This window comes from Carassius auratus, chromosome 24 (genome assembly GCF_003368295.1).
Source record: "Carassius auratus strain Wakin chromosome 24, ASM336829v1, whole genome shotgun sequence".
Lineage (NCBI taxonomy): Eukaryota > Metazoa > Chordata > Actinopteri > Cypriniformes > Cyprinidae > Carassius > Carassius auratus.
The window spans coordinates 21,204,704-21,225,555 of NC_039266.1; the positions used below are offsets into that span (position 1 = coordinate 21,204,704).

At 35.3% G+C, this 20,852-nt stretch overlaps 1 protein-coding gene across 1 annotated transcript; it reads right to left on the reverse strand.

Moving 5' to 3' along the window:
• Window positions 1–925: 925 nt before the first annotated feature.
• On the reverse strand, window positions 926–18,977 carry LOC113042629 (tomoregulin-1-like). Its single transcript, XM_026201612.1, has 10 exons — window positions 18,311–18,977; window positions 8,306–8,415; window positions 7,277–7,406; window positions 6,512–6,538; window positions 5,047–5,146; window positions 3,543–3,691; window positions 3,362–3,412; window positions 3,063–3,183; window positions 2,792–2,953; window positions 926–1,721 (listed from the first exon to the last, which is right to left on the reverse strand). Exons 1-10 carry the CDS (start codon window positions 18,462–18,464, stop codon window positions 1,649–1,651), a joined length of 1,077 nt encoding a protein of 358 aa, XP_026057397.1. The 5' UTR covers window positions 18,465–18,977; the 3' UTR covers window positions 926–1,648.
• Window positions 18,978–20,852: the final 1,875 nt, after the last annotated feature.

A 20,852-nucleotide genomic window follows, 5' to 3' on the forward strand; every position in this document is an offset into this window, starting at 1 on the left:
TTACAAAGAACTATGTTTCCTCGAAGAAAAGCAAATGGCATGGGTATATTTGGTTAAAAAGAATAGCACAAACAATACCAAGATGTTCCATCACTGATAGTCACCCGATTGTCCAACTTTGGACAAAAGGTTCAGCATTACCATTACCAAGTTAGGGGAACTATTAACAACTGAGGAAGCAATTTGCTTACAACCATGTCCACAATGCTTTAAGATCGACCTCAAGCATGATTTTGGCATCTACGCAGTGACCTGGGGAAGATGATACACCTTAAGATGGACTGTCCAAACCCGTGAAATGATGCCAACAGCTGCAGTCTATTCTTAAACCCCGAGCCATCTATAATTCCTCATCACTCATGTCATAGCTGAACGAGGCTCACTTAATTCTCCAGAACTTTTCATTCAGCGGATATTCGACACCACTTTGCTTCACACAAGCAAACAGTCGAACTTTTGCGGTCAGATCCTTTTTCTGCAAATAGCTGCTGCTTAGTGCAATCTGTCATTTTAGAATGTGAGAGCCTAAGATGTCACTCTTAAAGGGATAGTTATCCAAAATTCCAAACAAGTCATTCCAAACCTTTATGGCAAGAACATATTTTGTCTTAACAGTTGATTTTTCTATATATCTTCTTTGTTTTCCACACATGAAATGTCATACAGCATTGGAACCACATGAAGGTGAGTAAATGATCCCTTTAAGAAGTTTTTCTTAAATTGTAACGGCGTCCAAAGTGGTTCAAACCTGATGTCTTGGAGCATGATGCTAATGATTTAAACATGTCAAATTACAAAGTACTTGAACTGGATTCTTAAAATTGGATTACTCAAGAAAGATCGTATTACTTAGGACAAGCCACATCTGAATTACTCAAGGTTTAGCAACTAACTTCACACCGTGTGTATGTGTACAGGCAACAAGTAAGACTGAGAATTAAATTTTATTAAATCTACAGCACTGGACACAGTTTCACAGGTCATGCGATATGCAGTTCATAGAATTAAATTAATATCAATAAGGTATGTTTCAACATTAACACCACCGATAACATTAGAACATAAAAACTACAAACATTTCAACATTGATAAGATTAGCTAGTCAAACACGTTGCATTTCATTCTCTGGAATTCCCTTCTAAAGAAACTGTAAACGTCATCACTTCGTCGGCAAACTTGTTCATGTCCAATTCCATTTGGTGTTCAGCTATGTTTGATTTGAGGAAATAAAAATCTAATCAAAGGGGGCAGTTAAAGACAGTCCAGAGTTGATATTTTCATTAAAGAAGCACATTCAGTGGAAACAGTGGACGTCCAATTTTGTGGTACAGTTTGTGTGCCGAGAGTTACATTTAACAATACGTGAAAAAACCTGGTACCACGAATCTAAAGGAAAAATAAAAACAAAAAAACCTTGACAAAACGAGCTGGCTTTTATCATTCATTTGACAGTGACATCATTCACTGACATCAAGTACCTAAAATGTCCTGAAAACAAGAAAACAATAAGGCACCATCCAATAAAATAATAAAATAAAACTTAAATTGATAATAATTGTCCAGAGTCAAGAAAGCACAAAACAAAAAGCACATTAAAACTGTAATCCACTCGGTACAAAATGTATAAAAAAAAAGAAAGGAAAACAAGCTACATCATCCTTGAGGCGTTTGATGAAAAGTTCTGCTTTTGCCGTCTTCCACGATTGTTCTTAGGACATTTCCTGGAAAAAATAAAGTGAAATAAATATTTAGCAATAAATAACAAAAATAATAAAAAAATTATATATATATATATATATATATATATATATATATATATATATATATATATATATATATATATATATATATATATATATATATATATATATATAGTTATATATAGTAGTCATGGCCAAAAATATTGGCCCCCTTGGTAAATATGATCAAAGAAGGCTGTCAAAATTCATCTGCATTGTTAATCCTTTTGCTTTTTTATTTAAAAAATTCACAAAAATGTGTCCTTTCATTGGATAATAAGAATTTAAAATGGGGGGAAATATCATTATGAAATAAAGGTTTTTCTCAAATACTCGTTGGACACAATTATTGGCACCCCTAGAAATTTTTATGAGTAGAATATCTCTGAAGTATATTCCCATTCATATTCACAATTTTGAGCACTCCAGTGTGATTATGAACATGAAATTATCCAGCCATGAAATATAAAGAGGAGGGGAAACAAAGCCCAAATTCCCTTAATCATCCATCACAATCAGAAAAACCAAAGACTATATTTCTGATGTGCAGCAAAAGATGATTGAGCTTCACAAATTAGTGAAGTGGCTTTAAGAAAAGAGCTAGAGCAGTGAAAATTCCCATTTCCAGCATCAGGGCAATAATTAAGAATTTCCAATCAACATGAAATGTTATGAATCTTCCTGGAAGAGGACGTGTGTCTATATCGTCCTAATGTGTGGTGAGAAGGACAGTTTGAGTGGCTAAAGACTTTTTAATAAAAAAAACAAAAGGATTAACAATGCAGATGAATTTTCACAGCCTTCTTTGATCATATTTACCAAGGGGGCCCATATTTTTGGCCACGACTGTATATATATATATGTATGTATGTATGTATAAGTATAACATATACAAGTATTACATTTTGTGTTAATATAAATCTTAAATTAGCTCAAAATTTCTAATTTCATCAGTGTTAAGAAAATGCATTACTGTCATGCATGCTTTCAAAAGACGCTAAAATGTAAATTTTTGTTTAATAATCCAAATGTTATTGGCGATTTTTTCTTACCTGGTAATGCACATGACAACTGCCACAATAATGGCGATCTGCACGGCTCCAATGATAGCAGCTATGAGCACATAATGAAGTTTCTGACCGCTGGGTACCACATACAGGATGTTAAAGTCAGCGATCTCATCACACTGTGTTCCTGTGTAACCTGAGTCACACCTGTGGAAAAACAAGAAACCATCTGAAACTCATCTCCCAACAAATGTCATTTTAATGAACACCAAAAAGAATGCACACGGATCTGTGCAACCAAATACTAGACGCTCACCGGCAGGAGGCGACGCCGAAATTAAATTCACACTGGCCATGAGCGCAGAAGCTGGCGTAGTCGTCCGTGCAGGGAACGGGCATCCAGCCGTATCCTTTTCCTTCACCGGCTTTTGCTGGGTCTAAAAAAGACAACATTCGATTTTAAACTTCATTGCTCAAAGAAGCAGATTAAGCTTCTAGACAGCTTTGCTTTAAAACTTAAAAACATTGATTTTTCTCATTAGATATTCTTCCCCCTGAAATATTTCATATTTTTGGAAGTGGTTAAAAGATGAAGATTATCAGGAGTATACTTACCAATCAATTCTGGCTTGTAGGGAAGTCCAGGTTCAGTTTTCTTAGCTTTGTCTATATTAAAATGATAAAAAACAAACACGGATTGGTTTGGTAGACATCTATCATTCAAAATCTCACATAAAAAAAGGACTATTTGGCTTGATGCATTATTTGCAGTGCTGTGACTATGACAGGATCTGACCTGGGCATCTCCCTAAATGTTTGACATCGATCTGGTCCTGCTTCATGCAGGACGCCTCTCGCACCAGGCAGGGGTTGTGGTAAGAGTTTCCGTCTGTGCCACACACTGGATTCTCATTGTGCCCACTGCAGTCGATTTTACACGAACACCTGCAACATTAAAACAAGACCAACAGACAAATTTAAATGCTGTGAATTTTTTATTTGTATTTTTTTTATTCAAAGGCCAAACTTTTTGCTGGTACAACAGGGAATTTAACTGCAACAAATGTTTCGATAAAGCCCTGAATATACCAGAAAGGAAGCTTGTTTCAGCCGCAGTGTATATAAAATGTAAAAAGAAATGTAAAAAAAATTATCTCATGGCTTTTGTTCTTTCGAGTTTTAATCTAAAATGTGAGAAAAAAAACGTCTGAATGATCAGGTATGAACTCACAATTGTGAGAAAAAGTCACATAAATCACAATTATTTTTTTTTCTGAATAGTGAGATTTAAATAAAAAATGTAGAGAAAAAAGCCAGAATTGCGAGATGTTAATTGTGCAAAATTTGGTCAGAACTTGCGATTTAGACAATTTTTCTCTGAAATGCAACTTTACGTATTGCAAATTCTGTTTATATTACACAGTTCTGACATTTTTATCTCTGAATTTTGAGATTGTTTATTACTTAAGCAGTGGCGGAAATGGACTTCCATAAATTGTCGTTATTATAATTAACTAAAACGTAAAAAAAAAAAAAAGTACCAAAAAAATTTATAAAAAAAAAAAAAAAAAAAAAAAGGAATTTGAATCAAATCAAATAAAACATTTATTTTAGGCAGTGGTCGAGGCAACATTTTCATTTAGATTTAGAACTAAAATAAAAAAATATATAAAAACTAAAACTTAACAAAAACTGTATAGAGATGTTTATAAAAAACTAAAAACAAATTTAAATACTAAAATGTAAAAAATGTAAATAGGAAACATAAAATCGAACTCAAAATATTAACAAAAACGATACACGATAATATCAATGATACTAAAGCAAATATAAGTTTTAATGCCTGGTAAATTTAGTCACTAATTGTCTCCCCCTGCTGGCTGAGGTGATGTAACTCTAATTAGCTGTGAGTGTTTGAGAGCTGTGTCCCTGGGCTCCTGAATCTCATGTCCTTGGAAGCTACATTGCTTCCTGGAGTTAGTCCATACTGTTCATTAGCGATTGGCAAGAAAATGCAAAAGTAACATGAACCAGGCAGAAAAACCTTTGATACAAAAAAAGTCTTCCCCGTCTCAAGGGAGCAGCTTTGACAGAACTGAATTCTTTCCAACATTATTCACAATGCCAGTTGTGTCCAATGTTGTAAAAATAAATAAATAAATACAATTTCATACATTCATTACTTTAAAAAGCTGGCATGAAAAAGCACAAGACTTATTAATGAAAAACTCCTGGATACTCTTGTAAATCTGGCCGGACAACATAAGCAGGAATCATAAAGGAATGAATGCAGTACGTACGAGTCCTCATCCTCTGCGTCTTCATCACATTCAGCGCCGTACTTGCAGTTGCTGCATTTTGTGATTTTCTTGCCTGAATCTGTGCCTGATCCTTCATATTCTGTAAGACAGTGATAACACAAGTTTAATTAAGGTTATTAAAAAACAAACAACAAACTGATTTTATTAAAGTATTTTCATTAGCACTGAGGATCATTCTGCATATCTGTTTGTCCTTCACTCTGTCCATTTTATAATAAATAGTGCTGAAAAATGATTAATCGCAATTAATCGCATCCAAAATAAGTTTGTTTACATATTATATGTGTGTGTTTTGTGTATATTTATTATGTATATATAAATACACACACATACAGTAAATATTTTTTAAACATTTACATGTATTTACATGTGTATATTTATATTCATATATTTTATATCATATATAAATATATTTAATATAAAAACACAAGCTTTTTCTTAAATATATACATGTATGTTTATGTATTTATGTGTACATTAAAAATATATACAGTACACACACATCTATTATGCTACTTATATAAAACTTATTTCAGATGCGATTAATTGCAATTAATCGTTTGACAGCACTAACTATTAATTATCAAATTTGGCCGAATTTTTAATTTAAGGCACTCTGAAATACTTGAAAAAAGAAACCAACCTGAAATTGAAATATGAAATTTACAATTATAAAAACTTTTAGCTAATAAAAACACTTTATAGTAATTGTTTTCTAAAAAGCTGGGCATTGTTATAAAAATATTAATGTAAAATAAAAATTGATTTTTTTGTTATACAAAATTACTCTTCTTTTTTTTTAAGGAGAATTCTACTTTATTTATACATTTATTTGTGTGTGTATGTTTGTAAATATATATATATATATTTTTTTTAATTAAAAAAATATTAGTATATATATTTTTTCCTTATCAATCTTTATTTTTTCTATATATCATTTTTATTTTATTGTATAATACAATAAAATCGAGAATTCTGCCACTTTAAAAATGAGAAATAAGACAAAGTTCAAATCTATATTATTATTTTTTTATGCAAAAGAACGATTAAAAATACTCAGTGGCATAGCACAGATTTCAGAAGTGGCCACTGAGTGAGTACATACTCAACAGCACTTGAGTTGCGTTCCTGCAGTGCTCTGTAATTTGCAGTAATGACAGCTCTAGAGCGGCCTTCATCTTTAAAACCCGCACCAGAGGAGGTTCAAACCCAGCGCAGCCCGAGGTCACTCTTTTATCACAGAACTGGCAACTTCAGCATGACGGGGCTAAAAATAACCTCAGATGGGATGCTTTGGCTGAACTACAGCGCTCCAGAGTGATGGGAGCTCACCCGTTTCTGAGATCTGTAGGTCAAAATCCTAGAAATGACCACGTTTCAATTTCCTTGATATTACCGTTGCTGCTTTATGGTCAGAAACAAATATTAGGAGAAGAAAACAAACCTCCGTCTCCAGATCCCGAGCTGCTATCTGGAACAAGAAACAAAAAGTAGGACTTATTATAACTTTCCATTTATAGATACATCAATACATGCATAGTCCTTGTATTATGTATTATTAACATGCATATCAAATTATTATGAGCCATGGCATGTAATTTGGAGATGAAAAGTAATCATGAGATTAATTAGAGCTAAAAATAAAGGCTGTTATGTATCAGATCACACTGCTCATTAGAGTCTCTGAAATAAAGCCTCTGCACATACACAGGAGGATGTTAAAATAGCATTTCTGCACCTCAGAAAAAAATCTATCTAACTTGTAAAATAATTCATCTTTATTTCTTGATGGAAATTTTTGTCACCAGTGGCCTGTTAGAGGCTCATCAAAAAATAAAATCCAATCAGTTGATAATGTGCATTAGTCACATAAAAAATCTTTTCTATTGAATGTATAAAATGCAATCTGGGTCCAACATTATGGAACATTTTTTATATATTAAAAAAAAATTATATATTATATAATTTATATATATATATATATATATATAAGTAATGTTCTGATATATATGTGTTTAAAAAAAAAAAAAAAAATTTATACCAGCCACCCCAAAAAATACCCATCTCAGACCAATGCAGATTATTGCAGCATCTTAAAAGAAATGCTTGTGACTTGTTCTGTAAAACACGCACAGTCAGTGTAATATGAACTAAGACAGAAGATGTCAGGTTTTCATTTCAGGAAGTGGAGGAGACGGTCTGGACTCACCAGGATAGCAGGGGCCCTCAGAGGCCAGAAAGATGGGTCTCTGCTGGGTACAGGCTGCTTGTTTCACATAGCACTCGTTCTGATAGGTGTCTCCGTTTGTTCCGCACACAGGGACGTAGTTCTTAGTGCACTGCGGCAAACACATACGAGAGGGGTATTGAGTTCAGCCACTTAGGATTTTTCACTTTAATATGTCTGAAATGGCTCACTGATCAATGACAGGGGAAATGAATGCAGGTAAATGATTCAGCGTTATGATTTCAGTGATTTCCTGAAGGTCAAATACAGAAAATTCACAATGTTCAATGATTTTTCTTATAGGATCAAGAGTGGACAGAAGCCATCAAACCAGCCATAAATCCATGATAGGCTGAGAATTAAAAGAATAGTTCACCTAAAAATGAAAATTAGCAGAGAATGGACTCAACCTGAGGCCATCCAAGATATAGGCGAATTTGCTTCTTCATCATCACTTGCTCACCAATGGATGCTCTGCAGTGAATGGGTGCCGTCAGAATGAGAGTCCTAACAGCTGATAAAAACATCCACAAGTAAAGTTGTGAAGTGAAAAGCTGAATGTTTGTAAGAAACAAAAAGCCATCATTAATATGTTTTTAACTGTAAACAGTCACTTCTGGCCAAGATATAAGTCCATAATCAATAATAAAAGAAAAATAAATACATCCTCAGTTTTACTCTCACATCAAAATCCAGAATTTGTTTCGGACTGTTTTCTGTGCATATTTCTCTCCTGATTCAGATGAGACTTTTTCACTGGAAATGTTTTCTATATCATTAGATAGAGGACTCTTGTATTTTAGTCTGAAGCAATCTAAATGATGGATTTGTGTCTTACAAACACACACACACAGATTACGGACTGGAGTGGTGTGGATTATTCTGACACTTTTATCAGCTGTTTGGACTCTCATTCTGACGGCACCCATTCACTGCAGAGTGAGCAAGTGATGCTTTCATAAAATCAGAACAGCATTACAAAGTAATAAATGAAAGATGTCAAATGTGTACCTGAAACTGGCATACACATTTGATGTCTCCGCCGTTGTTTTGGCAGATGCCGCTGTAACGGCACGTGGTGGCATCACACACTCGCAGGTCGCTCTTCTTCTCTGACAGATCTGACAAAACAGAGACTCGTTAAACACCGAATATTCACAAACATGTTGGTCTTGATCATTTTGCAAGCTAGGAAACTATTTTTACTTGTATGCTTGTTTCTTTGAAGCAAAAAATCTATGGAATCCACCCCCCCAAAAAGGTAATTGTCATGTTAAATGTGTGAAAATATGTCTAAATGTGGTTGTGTTAATGAGGCTCCATATGAATATTCATCCATATACCATAAAACCTTCTATATCTGGAACCAGGAAGTTCATTTAAAGTAAAAACTCTAGTCCAGAATCAGTTTCATCCACTCATTATCACAGCTGTGAAACACACTGATGTGAAATCAGACTGCTGCCCAGGAAGCAGCTGTACAGAGCATGTGTCCAACAGCTGTCCTTCATATTTCAGACCACTAGCTGTGAGTATGAAGCATATTAACAGAAATGAAGCAAGGCCAGATCCTCCATCTGACACACAGCTGGGACTGACAAACCTCTCAAACCGGGTTCAATAAACGGTTCACACAAGAATGAAGCATTTGTCATTATTCATTTACCCACATGGTGTTCCAAACCTGTATGACTTTCTTTCTTCTGTGGAACAAACAAGAAGGTATTTTGAAAAATGTCTCAGTGTTTGCCTTCTAGGAATGTTTTGGACCCCATTTGTGCTCCTCGGAAGACAACATACAGGTTTGGAACAATTTATTTCCACAAAATATATATTTTAAAAAACAAATGAACCTGGGAAGCAAGGGACAGTCACAGCTGTGGAAGAAAATTCTATTCATATATTATCCATATATGCAAATTTCAGTCTATTTTTATTTTATTTTTTTCACTTTCACAAAGTCGCTTCCATAAATTCAGTGTTTGAAATTCAGCATTACACATCCGGGAGCTGCAGGAATAGCAGTGGAGCACCGATGCATGATCTCCAGCTGCACAAGGTGAATATGAATTATTCAATTTTGAATTATGAAAATGCGTGTAGCACTTCATTTTACAATCCTGTTCCTCGTGTAGATATTATGTACTTATTATAGTAATTACAATAACTATGTAATAACTAGGTACTAACCCTGAACCTACCCCTAAACCTAACCCTACCTTGTATTACCAGAACTTTCTTAGATAAATACACTGTAAGTACACTATAAGTACATGTAAGTACACGTACTGTAAAATAAAGTGCAACCAAAATGTGTGTGAAACATTTTTACTTGAAATATTCACAGATTAAATAAACAATTATGTTAAATTTCAGGACCTTACAATGCAAGCCCTGAAAATACAAGACATCAAAATGCAAGCATTGTTAATTCAATGCATTATTTTTTCAGTTAGTGCAATACAACATGCTTTTGCCAATTTTCTTCCATAGACCTATGATAACATCATACTGTTTTTAGTATCTTACAGTTCCACATAAATGCAACTGCAGATGAATACATTAAAAAAAATTGTATGATGATATACAACAAAGTATGATATTATGAACAGATTTTACATTCAAAAGAAATGAATACTTCTTTTCAGCAAATGCAGTTTTTTGCATGTTCTATTCATCAAGGAATCTTGAAATAAATGTATCGGCACTGATAATAATACAAAAAAAATTATTTTGCGCAGCAAATCAGCATATAAGAATGATTTCTGAAATATTATGTGACACTGAAGATGAGTAATGATGCTGAGAATTCCTTGCATCATAGAAATAATACTAATCTATCTAGCAATATATGTTCAGAATTTAAAAAACATTTGTAAATTGTGTATTCTAGTCAATGAATGGGTTAACCAGTTTGTATTATAAATGTTGGATAAATTACTCTGAATGAAATTGAAAACGTTTTCATTTTTCTTAATTGTAAGTTTTTAAATAGATCTATGTAAACAAAGCACTTTAAAGCAAGCACAGCAGCCTATGACAACTTATCCTCAGGATATGAATGAAGATTTCATCTAGCCTAAATTAAGAACAAATCACCCCAAAGCAGGTGACTGGCCATGCAAATGCAGTGCAGCGGGCAGCCGTAACCCTCGTGTAAATGCAGACAGACGAGACGAGGCGAAGGACGGTCTGTTAATGAAGAGCAGACACTTAAAGCTACTACAGACGCTTCCTGGCTCTCAGCCGAGCCGCGCATGCATTTGGAAAACTGCTCCAATGCTGCTGCCACAGAAACCCGGAAAGTTTTCCAGATGAAACCAATGCACAGGCTTCAGACAAGAGAAGTTCATTAATCAGGCTGTTCAAATGAGACGAGAGGTTAATCTGTGGAGGTGTTAACGTGCTGTAATAAATGATGTGTTGGGTCTGGCACCTGAGGGAATAGACCAACCGATAATAAGAACAGTGTCAGAGTGAGCTGGATTTCACAGCCTGAGCACACGAATACATGCGATAAAAGTTTGAAAAGCATTTAGGAATAAAATGTTCTTAAGGCAAGAAACCACAGGTAAATAATACAAATATACATATATATATATAACCATACTTGCATATTTGATAAATAACAGTACATCAAGACAAATGTTTGGTATTACAAGTCTTCTGAAACGTTATGATTAAATATGCAAATGAGGAATTTTCTAAATAAATATGCACTAATTTGCATACTTTTCCAGAAAAGAAATCTGAACACTGGATAAAGCCAGATACGAGCGCCTTGTTTCTTTTTTGGTGACATTAGAGATTTTGGATATCTTTATCATAACAATACTGTCAACAGCTAGAGGAAAATTATTTTTTTAACAAATTTTTTTGGAATACAATATTCTATAAACTACACAAATGGTACTTGAACAAATCTCTTCAGAATATAGACAGAAATGAAACTGTGAAGTTAGGTGTTTGTAAGTATTACTGAAGTGGAGATGTCTGATTCACAACAGGAGGGGGAAACATTTAGGAAAAAAAACTAAACTATTAGAATGTTCTCCCATTAACAAATTCTAATGCATATCTCATGTACAGTGCTGGGAAAAGGTTTTTGCCCCTTTCCCGTTTTAAATTTTTGTGCATATTTTTCACACTTAAAAGATTCAGATCATCAAACAAATTGTAATATTATACAAAGATAATGCAAGTAAATACAAAATGCTATTTTTAATTGACGATTTCATTCATTTAAGGGAAAAAAGCTTTCCAAACCTACCTGGCCCTACGTGAAAAATGAATTGTTAAATCATGAAAGAACTGTGATTAACCACATTATTTTGGAAAGCTGAGTTCAACTTCTCTGGCCACACCCAGACCGGTTGAATCAAGAAATCACTTAAATAGAATATGTCTGACAAAGTGAAGCATGCTTAAAGAGCAACACATCATCCCACGATCTAAAGAACAGATGACAAATAAAATAGTTGACATGTATCCGTCTGGAAAGGGTCATAAAGCCATTTCTAAGGCTCTGGGACTTCAACAAACCATGGTCAGAGCCATTATCCACAAATGGAGAAACCTTGGAACAGTGGTTAACCTTCCCAGGAGTGGCCGACCTACCAAAATTATGCCAAGAGCGCAACAACGGCTCATCCAGGAGGTCATAAAAGAACCCAGAACACTTGCCACGATTAATGTCAGTGCTCATGATTCAATAATAAGAAAGAGACCGGGGAAAAACAGCATCCATGGAAGAGTTCCAAGGCAAAAAAACACTGCTGACCAAAAAGGCTTGTCTCACATTTGGCAAAAAAAATATCTTGATTATCCCCAAGACTTTTGGGCAAATCTTCTGTGGACTAATGCAACAAAAGTTGCACTTTTCGGAAGGCGTGTATCCCGTTACATCTGGCATAAAACCAACACAGCATTTCATAAACAGTCAAACAGTTATTAGATTTAGGGGCAATTACTTTTACACATAGTGCAAGGCAGGTTTGGACAGCTTTTTTCCCTTAATAAATGAAATCATTATTTCTGCATTTTGTATTTACTCTGGTTATCTTTATGTATTTTTAAAATTCGTTTGATGATATGAATCTTTTAAGTGCAATATGCAAAAAATGCAATGAATTGTTTGATTACCAACATGCATCAAAATATCTTCTTTTGTGTTCAACAGAAGAAAGAATCACATACAGGTTTGGAACTACTTGATATAGAGTAAATTATGATTATAATTAAAATGTTGGGTGACGTAGCCCTTTAAGTTCCATAGCAGGTTAAGTGATATTTAAGGTTGTTGTGAAAAATCCTGTAAGAATGGCTATTATCTTTTTGTTTAAAATGTAAAAATACACAGTTGCATTCACTTTTATTCATGGATGTCTGCTTCATATTTACAAAACAAGTTCCTCTACTGAACAGCCAACCAATAAGCCCTAACCTTCACACCAAGCCTCATTCAACTGCTAGTTCCTTCATGGGACATTCCTTAGACGTCCCTCATCTGAACAGACCCATTTCCAACTACACATCTCCAAACAAACACAGCACAATGTGTGTGGGGTAGAAATGGGGCAGAGGGGAGACCCAGATCTCACACTGCGCAAAGATAATCAGAGCAGCGACGGAAATCAATGGCGTTTGAAAGATAAGGACATCAGTCCATTGCCTGCAGCCAAACAGCTCATCCGCTCAAGAGCAGTCGATACTCATCTCCTCAATGGGTCAATAGACCCCACAAAGCGTCTCTTATTAAAAATGAGGAAGCTGTGACGTTATAGCTCAACTTTGGGCCCTCGTTCCCATTTAAAAGACGTTTAACTGCATCATATGCTAGGTACTTTTCTCCTTCTTCAGCAGCTTATAACACTTCACATATTTAAAGATGTTTTTGAAAGAAGTTCAATGCAAGTATCATATAAATATGAGTCTAAAGGGAGCTGTGCTGCTTTGGCCATGTTATGCAAATGAAACTTCATGCAATCATGCAAGACCAGCAACAAGAACCAGCCTGAACCAGTAAGGAAATTAAAGCATGACTTTTCAGCAGGGAGTGTGGAGTCCAGCGCTGCGAAAACAGCATAACACACAGCATATGGAAAGAAAAGTTTTACATGGGATTATAGATTGCAAACATATATATCAAACATTAACATATTAACACACACACATATATATATCTGCTATAAAATTACACTAACATTTACTTCCTTCTCACTGATACACAATTCTAGCTCCTCAAGTTCAGCTTGAACGTGCTTTAAGAACAATGAAGTAACCCAATCTCTCAGAGCGTGTGCTCCCGGCTGTGCTTTAATTGTACAACTAAAAACTGCTGAGAGGGACGAGAGCATTATATTCATTTGCTCCATTCTGTAGTGCTTCTTTGCCTCTGGCATTTTAGGGACACACACACACAAAAAGACAATACACTTACTAAGAAGCAGAGAAAGATGGGTGATGAGTAAAGCTAAAGAGAAACACTTAAAAGAGACACTTAAAGCTACTTCAAAGAAGCAAAATGTATATCATGAGCAGGAATGCATTGCACTTTTGGTCTGAGGGTTGCAGTGGCAAACGTCCTAAAGAGAGTGGACGACTAGAGATGTTGTTAATGAGTCCCAACCAGAATCCACTGCAGTCATCTTGTGCTGTTCTAATTAGATCAGTCGGGTCTTTGAGATCAAACAAGCGGTGATACGGATCTCTTAGACTAATGTTGTAAGACCAAACATTCAAAGGTATGAAGCGATCAGCCATTACTGTGAAGGAGTAGTTTGTGCAGTCTAGTGGTCAGGAACCACCGGCGCTTTGATCTGCAAGGTGGTTAGTAGATTGATTTGAAGTGATAAACTTGGTTTAACCTCAAATTATTTGGAGAAATATATTCTCTAACATGTTAAAAGTGTTTTACCGCAATTCCAACAAGTTATAGTCTTGTGGTAAAGAATACCACTACTATATATACAACCTATATACCAGAACCATCAACTAGAGGTAGGAACCGGTTCTTCTGAAGTACGCAACAGAACTTTAACCATCAAAGTGATGGTGTAACTACAGATAGAAGGAAACAAAGGACCAGCATGGTCCACTTGGCAGTGTCTGTAGATGGCAGTAATTGTGGGCTGGGCCTCTTTGAAGGCACCATCTGTGAAGGGCTTGCTTAAAATAATTGCCTCTTAATTATACCCTAGTGTGCAACTGACAGAATCCACAAGCATGACATCAGAGTTAAGCACTTTAGGACCAAAACACACCTTGGTATGATATGACGCAAAATGTTACGCGAGCAATCTTAAATGAGCAAGCATTATTGGTTTGTTTTAAATATTAAAATACGTTCTCATTCCAACGTAATATATAAAGACAAATCTAAGTAAACAATTAGTTTACTTTTAAAACATTTGTTGAAACATTCTGGCCAGCTCTACATATTAACACTGGCTAAACCAATGGTGTGAGTTTGAGGGCGGGGCTATGTGTTCTTCTGACCAAAAGCAGAAAGAGGAGCGTTTGGGAAGCCTGATTGAAAACAATCATTATTTCTGTGACTCTACACTTAATAAATAAAGATTACGTAAGTTTTTTTTTTTTTTCAGGGATGCCATAGAACTACTTTCCTTAAAGAAAATGTTTTAGTGTGAAGGAGATTTTTATAATCTAAAGGACATTTTTCCACTTAGTTAAAGACTATTAACTTATATCTGCTTAATGCTTTCTACTTAAATTCCAAACTTATCTAAGTAAATTTTACATTTTTTAAAACATTTGTTAAACCCTTCCGACCAGTGCCACATGGCAACGCTGACTTAGCCAAAGGTGCAAATTAGAGGCGGAGCTATCTGTTCATCCTGACCAATGGCAGAAAGGGAAGTGTTTGGGAAACCTGATTGAAAACAATCCTCTCATTATTTAGATGACTCTACACTCCTAAAAATAAAGGTTCCAAAAGTTTTTGTTTTTTTTGCCTAGAAGCACCATTTTTGGTTCTTCAAAGAACCTTTCAGTGAAATAGTTGTTAAAAGAACCATTTTTATTTAGTGTTAAGATTATTTTTTATGATCTAAAGAACGTTTTCTACTATAAATAACCTGTGCAATGAAAAGATTCCATGGATGTCATGAAACCATCAATGCCAATACAATAAATTTATTTTTAAAGAGTGCACTGACGCAGAAAGTGCACTCACTTTAAACCAGCTAAACAGTTCAATGCTATCTGCTTAAACATTTTCAGCTTTGTCTAAAATGGAAAGATACCAAGGACGGCTAAACTAGCGTGACAACACGCAGGGTGAACATATTGCCTTAAATTGGTTCGCAAGCACCCGCTGCATGCACACACATGCATTATGCAAAGCTTTGCAATACCGCTTCCCTCCGGTCGACCCCTCGCCCTGTCACGGTGGACGCCATTGATTTCAGACCTATGGGCTACGGGGAAGCTTTGTGCATAAAGCATCTCTCTCGCACTGGAGTGATTCGGAGGCAGTTTGTTCAATGGAAAGCCATTAAATTGACTGATGACTATAAGAGTTGGGTTTTCATATCCAGCCTTGCTTTAGAACTTTGAATACAGAACGGTGGTTGCATGTCAATTGATATTCTCAGATGCGTGCGCTTTGTGTTGTGAGCGATGTGTGTTTCAAGAGTGGTCTGGAAATGGGCTGAAGACTACTTAAAGAAATTATTCTATGTAGCTTCAGAGGTTCTCCATTCATGAGCCAGTGTATCTGTTTAGATCAGACAAAGATCAGAGCTCTGATTGGTAAGAGCACAGGATGTACTCAGCAGTAAATGCTATTTAAAACACATTATGTAATGACATTATCCAACATTCAAAAGGCTTATTTAAAGAATAATAGAGTAGATAGAGATTAGATACACTTAAAATGAACAAGTAAAGTTTCTGTTCTCTTGCTAAGGTCAGACTGTGATGTCATTATGGGTCACAGAGTTGCAATGGTGTGCATGCACATCGACTTCTATGTATAACGTTTAATTTACTTTGTATTAATGACATTTATGTTAATATTTATTACAAAAATATATGAATTAATGCAAATAAAATGCAACTGACTGTAGCTATACTTCGTTAAGAAAGCAAAATAAATTGGCTTGTAAAATAAAAAATAAAAAAACGATACAATAATATGAACCAACAGTATTTTGGTGCAAATGAATGTCAATTGGTACTACACTAATATAATAATTGGCCCACTGTGATATTAATTAAAATGCTGTTTTTATAGAAAGTAATTTTTCCATATACATTTTCCCATTTCGTTTAGCTTATTGTTCAGATCACAATAATGTTAATATCTTTCACTCAAAATGATATTTTGTTCCTTTGGTATAATAAACAAACTTTCAACTGTGTTGCATCACTAATTCAATATAAAAATCAAGTTCCTGAGGCAAAACTACTCTTCTAAATCAGGTAAGCAATGTGATATTTATCTAAAAATGAGGGTGAAATAATTGCATTCTAATTTATCATTTGCTGACAACTAAAAGCAAGAGAGAGGCAAGCATAAATATTGATTAACTGAGATCCAGGATCAAATTCCAGGAACTTCATAAATATAGAAGTCATATCTGGGTTTTTAATAAAATACAAAGACTAACATGACAATTAAAGGCACTTTTTGCAAGGTTCGCAACACTGTAAACTTGCCAAAATGCATCCAGCACTACATTAGGCTCTTCAATAAAAGAAACCCCATTAATGCGGTGGTCCAGAATAGCACGTCTAGTGAATTAGTGACACTAAGGAGAAGAGCATCAATGAAGGGTGCTTTTTCTGCTTGTGGTCAGTACTATCCCAACTGCTGAGGGCAATTCGGATGCCCCTGAGACTTGCTCCATTGTGTTCCTGCCTTTTACAAAACCAGCCCTTTGCTTATGCAGGACATCCACTGATTAAACCACTGGAGCCTGGAGCTTTGAATCTGAAAACACTGGCGCACAATGGCCGCTATTGTCAGCTGCTTTTCCTTCTATTAATTCTAGGTGACAAAAAGGGTGTCAGGATTTAAAAAGGAAAGACAGCGAGGGGAAAAGGCGTCCATCTGGAGAGTTTACATTATATATAATGACCCAAAAGCCAGAGCTTTGCTTTGTGTTAAAAGGTTACATTTTAAACAGCTACTTATTTTAATATGCAGTCGGTGTGTAAAAGGTCATCAGGTGCAAAGTTGAGCCAACAGGATTCAAATGTGCAATTATATCCGTCCATGTATACTGACAAACAAGTTAAAGCTTTATACATTAGCCCACAACCGAAAAATCACCAAATGTTGCAATTCAACTACCATGGCAGAGCATTATCTCCACTAATCTTTAAGACAATTACTTGGATACGCTTGGAAACATCCATTATCCAAGGACAATGAACACATGTTTCTAAAGGGCATACAAAACAGTAAATAAGACCACAACATCTTTTCAAACAGGCCTCAAGCCTGAAAGCCCCCATCGGTCACCATACGGGACAGTATGGACAGCGGGGTTCACTCTTGCCATCCCAGGCCGCATACATGTGGCTTAAAGCATAATAATTGGCCTATCCTTGTGCATAAAAGAAATATATATCTATATATATAATTTTATGCAAATCTTATAAAGAAAGCATTTTCCTTAGCTGAGGAGAGAATTTGTGGTTACCTCAGATGAGAGTGATGTTATAGGGTGGGGTTCACTTCACGCTTCCCTTTATATTGTCTCACCTGATCTGGTGCGTCAAAAGATGGATGCTTCACTTCAGCCCATGCAAAACCATTCAAAGGCGAGGTAACAAATGCACGCAGTTCAAAATAGCCCCATGCATCTGTTTATTTGACAGGAACACACTGGTGGTTTCATTTTAGCATCCCTACACTGCCTGCATCTCGTAAGCCTCCAGAGGCCATGCTCGAATCTCCATCTTCAACAAATGTACAATATCTCCAACAAAGATAAAAAGTGAGCATGCTTTGGTTTTCATGCAACATATTAAGTAGTGAAGGAATACCTAAGCAGCCTTTGCCTTTTCCGGACACACAGTCAGTGTTCTGCGGGTTGGATGCTTGAACGGATCCCAGAGCTGGGCAGAGGATGACGGTCAACAGGAAGAACACAGACAGTTCTGGTCGGGTCCAGCTTACATGACCGGTGCCCACCAACATGATGTATCTGTATCTCCTCTTTGACCTGTTAAATAAAGGTGCAGGGGAACAAAAGACGAGCAGGCTGCGGAGGACGCGGAAAATATCCCTTTTAAAACGTGTTTGTGTCCCAGGAAGGCCGACGGAGCCTTATGAGCATCCCTCCGGTTAAAAACAAGCGTGCATTTTTATCACAGGCACATTTTTTTAGCGCGGATTCGCTGTTGAGCTGGAGCGCGTCTCAATAACAGCTCGCGGACGCCTCTCGTTCCGTCTTTGTGTGCATCTCAAGCGCGTCTGTTTTGCTGGTTGTGGGGAAAAGGCGACGCGTATCGACGGTTTAACGTCCTTTAGGAATCGTTCGTCCTCGGGTGTCTTTGCTGTCCTTTTGCGTCGGGGCAATATCGCGATTCTCCTAGCCCAAAATCCCAACAACAAAGGGTCGGCACGGATGGGTTGTAGTCACGTGACTCCTGAACCATCTCCTCCCCCAATTCCCGGAGGAAACGCAGGACCCCTAAAAATCTGCAAGCCTACAGTTGGGTCATTACTAGGATGCAGTTCATTTCCATGTGGTGGTCGTATATGACTCAGTCAGTGGCGTGTGGTGGGAACGAGTTTGAGTTTATTAGGCTAATAATAATTAATTTTCCAGTTGATGTTTGCACAGCAGCGTTATTTACTAGTTCACTGATGTACTATTATAGTCTTACTAATATTTAGAATTGTTTATTATTATTTTTTATTTTTTTATTTTTTTTACTTTAGCTTAAATTTGAATCATTTGTTGATTTTATAATTAATGTTTTAAAAAGTATCTATTTTTTTTCCAATCTTGGTTAAAGTTTGAGTAATTAGGTTGTTTTTTATGCCTTTTTTAAAAATATCTATTATTTTTAATTAAATTCATGTTAGTTTTAATTTACCAAACTAAATAAAAATTAGAAAACTTGCCCCAAATAAGTACATGTGTGTATATACATACACATACACACACATATAGCGTTTTAAAAGGTTTTTAGAAAAAAAAAAAAAATATATATATATATATAAATTATTGTATTTATCTTACACTACTAACAAATCAAGCAATACTGTATTAATAATAACATATTAACAATTTAAATAAATATCACAACATTTACAGTATATTTATGTTTTATGACTTTCATATAAATATATTTATTAATATATATTCAGTATATTTATATGATTTTTAAAAGATCTATATCAATATTTAACCCCAAAATGTTTTATATATTACATAACCATAGTAAATATGGTTTTCCCATCATTTTGTCACTTAAATGCTTATAAATTATTATTAATATAATAAAAAATAGAATTAAAATAATAAATATTAAATACAAATATAAATATTTTTATTATAGTATTTTCTGTATTTCTTTTTTATAATGTAATTGTGTAAACCTGTATTTGTACGGACATCATCACCATTAACTTTTGCTATATAAAAAGGATGATGCATATTGTTGTATACTGACATGTTGTTTTAATGGCTAGAGAGAGAGTGTTAGGTAGGTCAGTCTAAATGTTGTGATTTGGTGACAGTCATAAGGATGCACTGAGACTTACGTCTGCAGTGCTTTCTTTAGACACCTCAAATGTTTCCAGTCTATATTCATAAGTTTCTGTCATTTTCATCTATCATCTCTGAAATGCAGATTAATGGATTATTTCCCCCAGATGCACTAAATGACATCCATTATAAAATTGTAGCCCGTTATGACATTTTACGTTACGTTTTAATGACAGTTCAACACACAAGGGGCCATTAAAAGATTAAAACACAGACAGAGCAGTGATATGCGATAAATGTTTTTGAAATGTCGCTGTGAGAGAAGCTTTGGATTTTGGTATAACATTTATGTATACATGTATGTATGTAATTGAGGTAGATGCTTCATATCTAAACGTGTGCTGTGCTGCAGGGTTGTTCGTCATAATTTGGTCTGGATGGCCCAGCTGTACTAGTGGTGTCAATATTGATCCCGAGGCCACACGAGAACACTATTGATCTCACTGACAGACATTTAATAGACTGACTTACAAAAACCAGACAGTCACTGCTGCTGCTGCTTCTTTTCCTCTAAACTATCCAGAATGAGTTCTGTATTTCGTAGTGAGGAAATGTGTCTTGTGCAGCTGTTTTTTCAAACTAAATCGGCTCACAGTTGCATCAATGAACTCAGGCATAGTTCGGTTTCAGCTGTGTAAATACTCTTTCTCTACTGGTTTGATTTTATAGTTTTTATGCTACGATGGAAGATTCATTTGTCAGATTGTCAAATTACCTTAACAGCATCCATTGATTTTTAAATGCAGTCTGCTTTTAGCAGTAGGCTATGCACAGTTTGCATAGAGCAAACGTATTGTGTCATTCTTCAG

Excerpts from the sequence above, each read along its gene's own strand:
- LOC113042629 (XM_026201612.1), bottom strand. The coding sequence starts at position 18,464 with ATGTTGGTGGGCACCGGTCATGTAAGCTGGACCCGACCAGAACTGTCT. Across the intron at positions 5,147-6,511 it reads CTCGGGATCTGGAGACGGAG|AATATGAAGGATCAGGCACA; the intron begins GTTTGTTTTCTT and ends ACTGTCTTACAG. Across the intron at positions 2,954-3,062 it reads TTCGGCGTCGCCTCCTGCCG|GTGTGACTCAGGTTACACAG; the intron begins GTGAGCGTCTAG and ends GTTTTTCCACAG.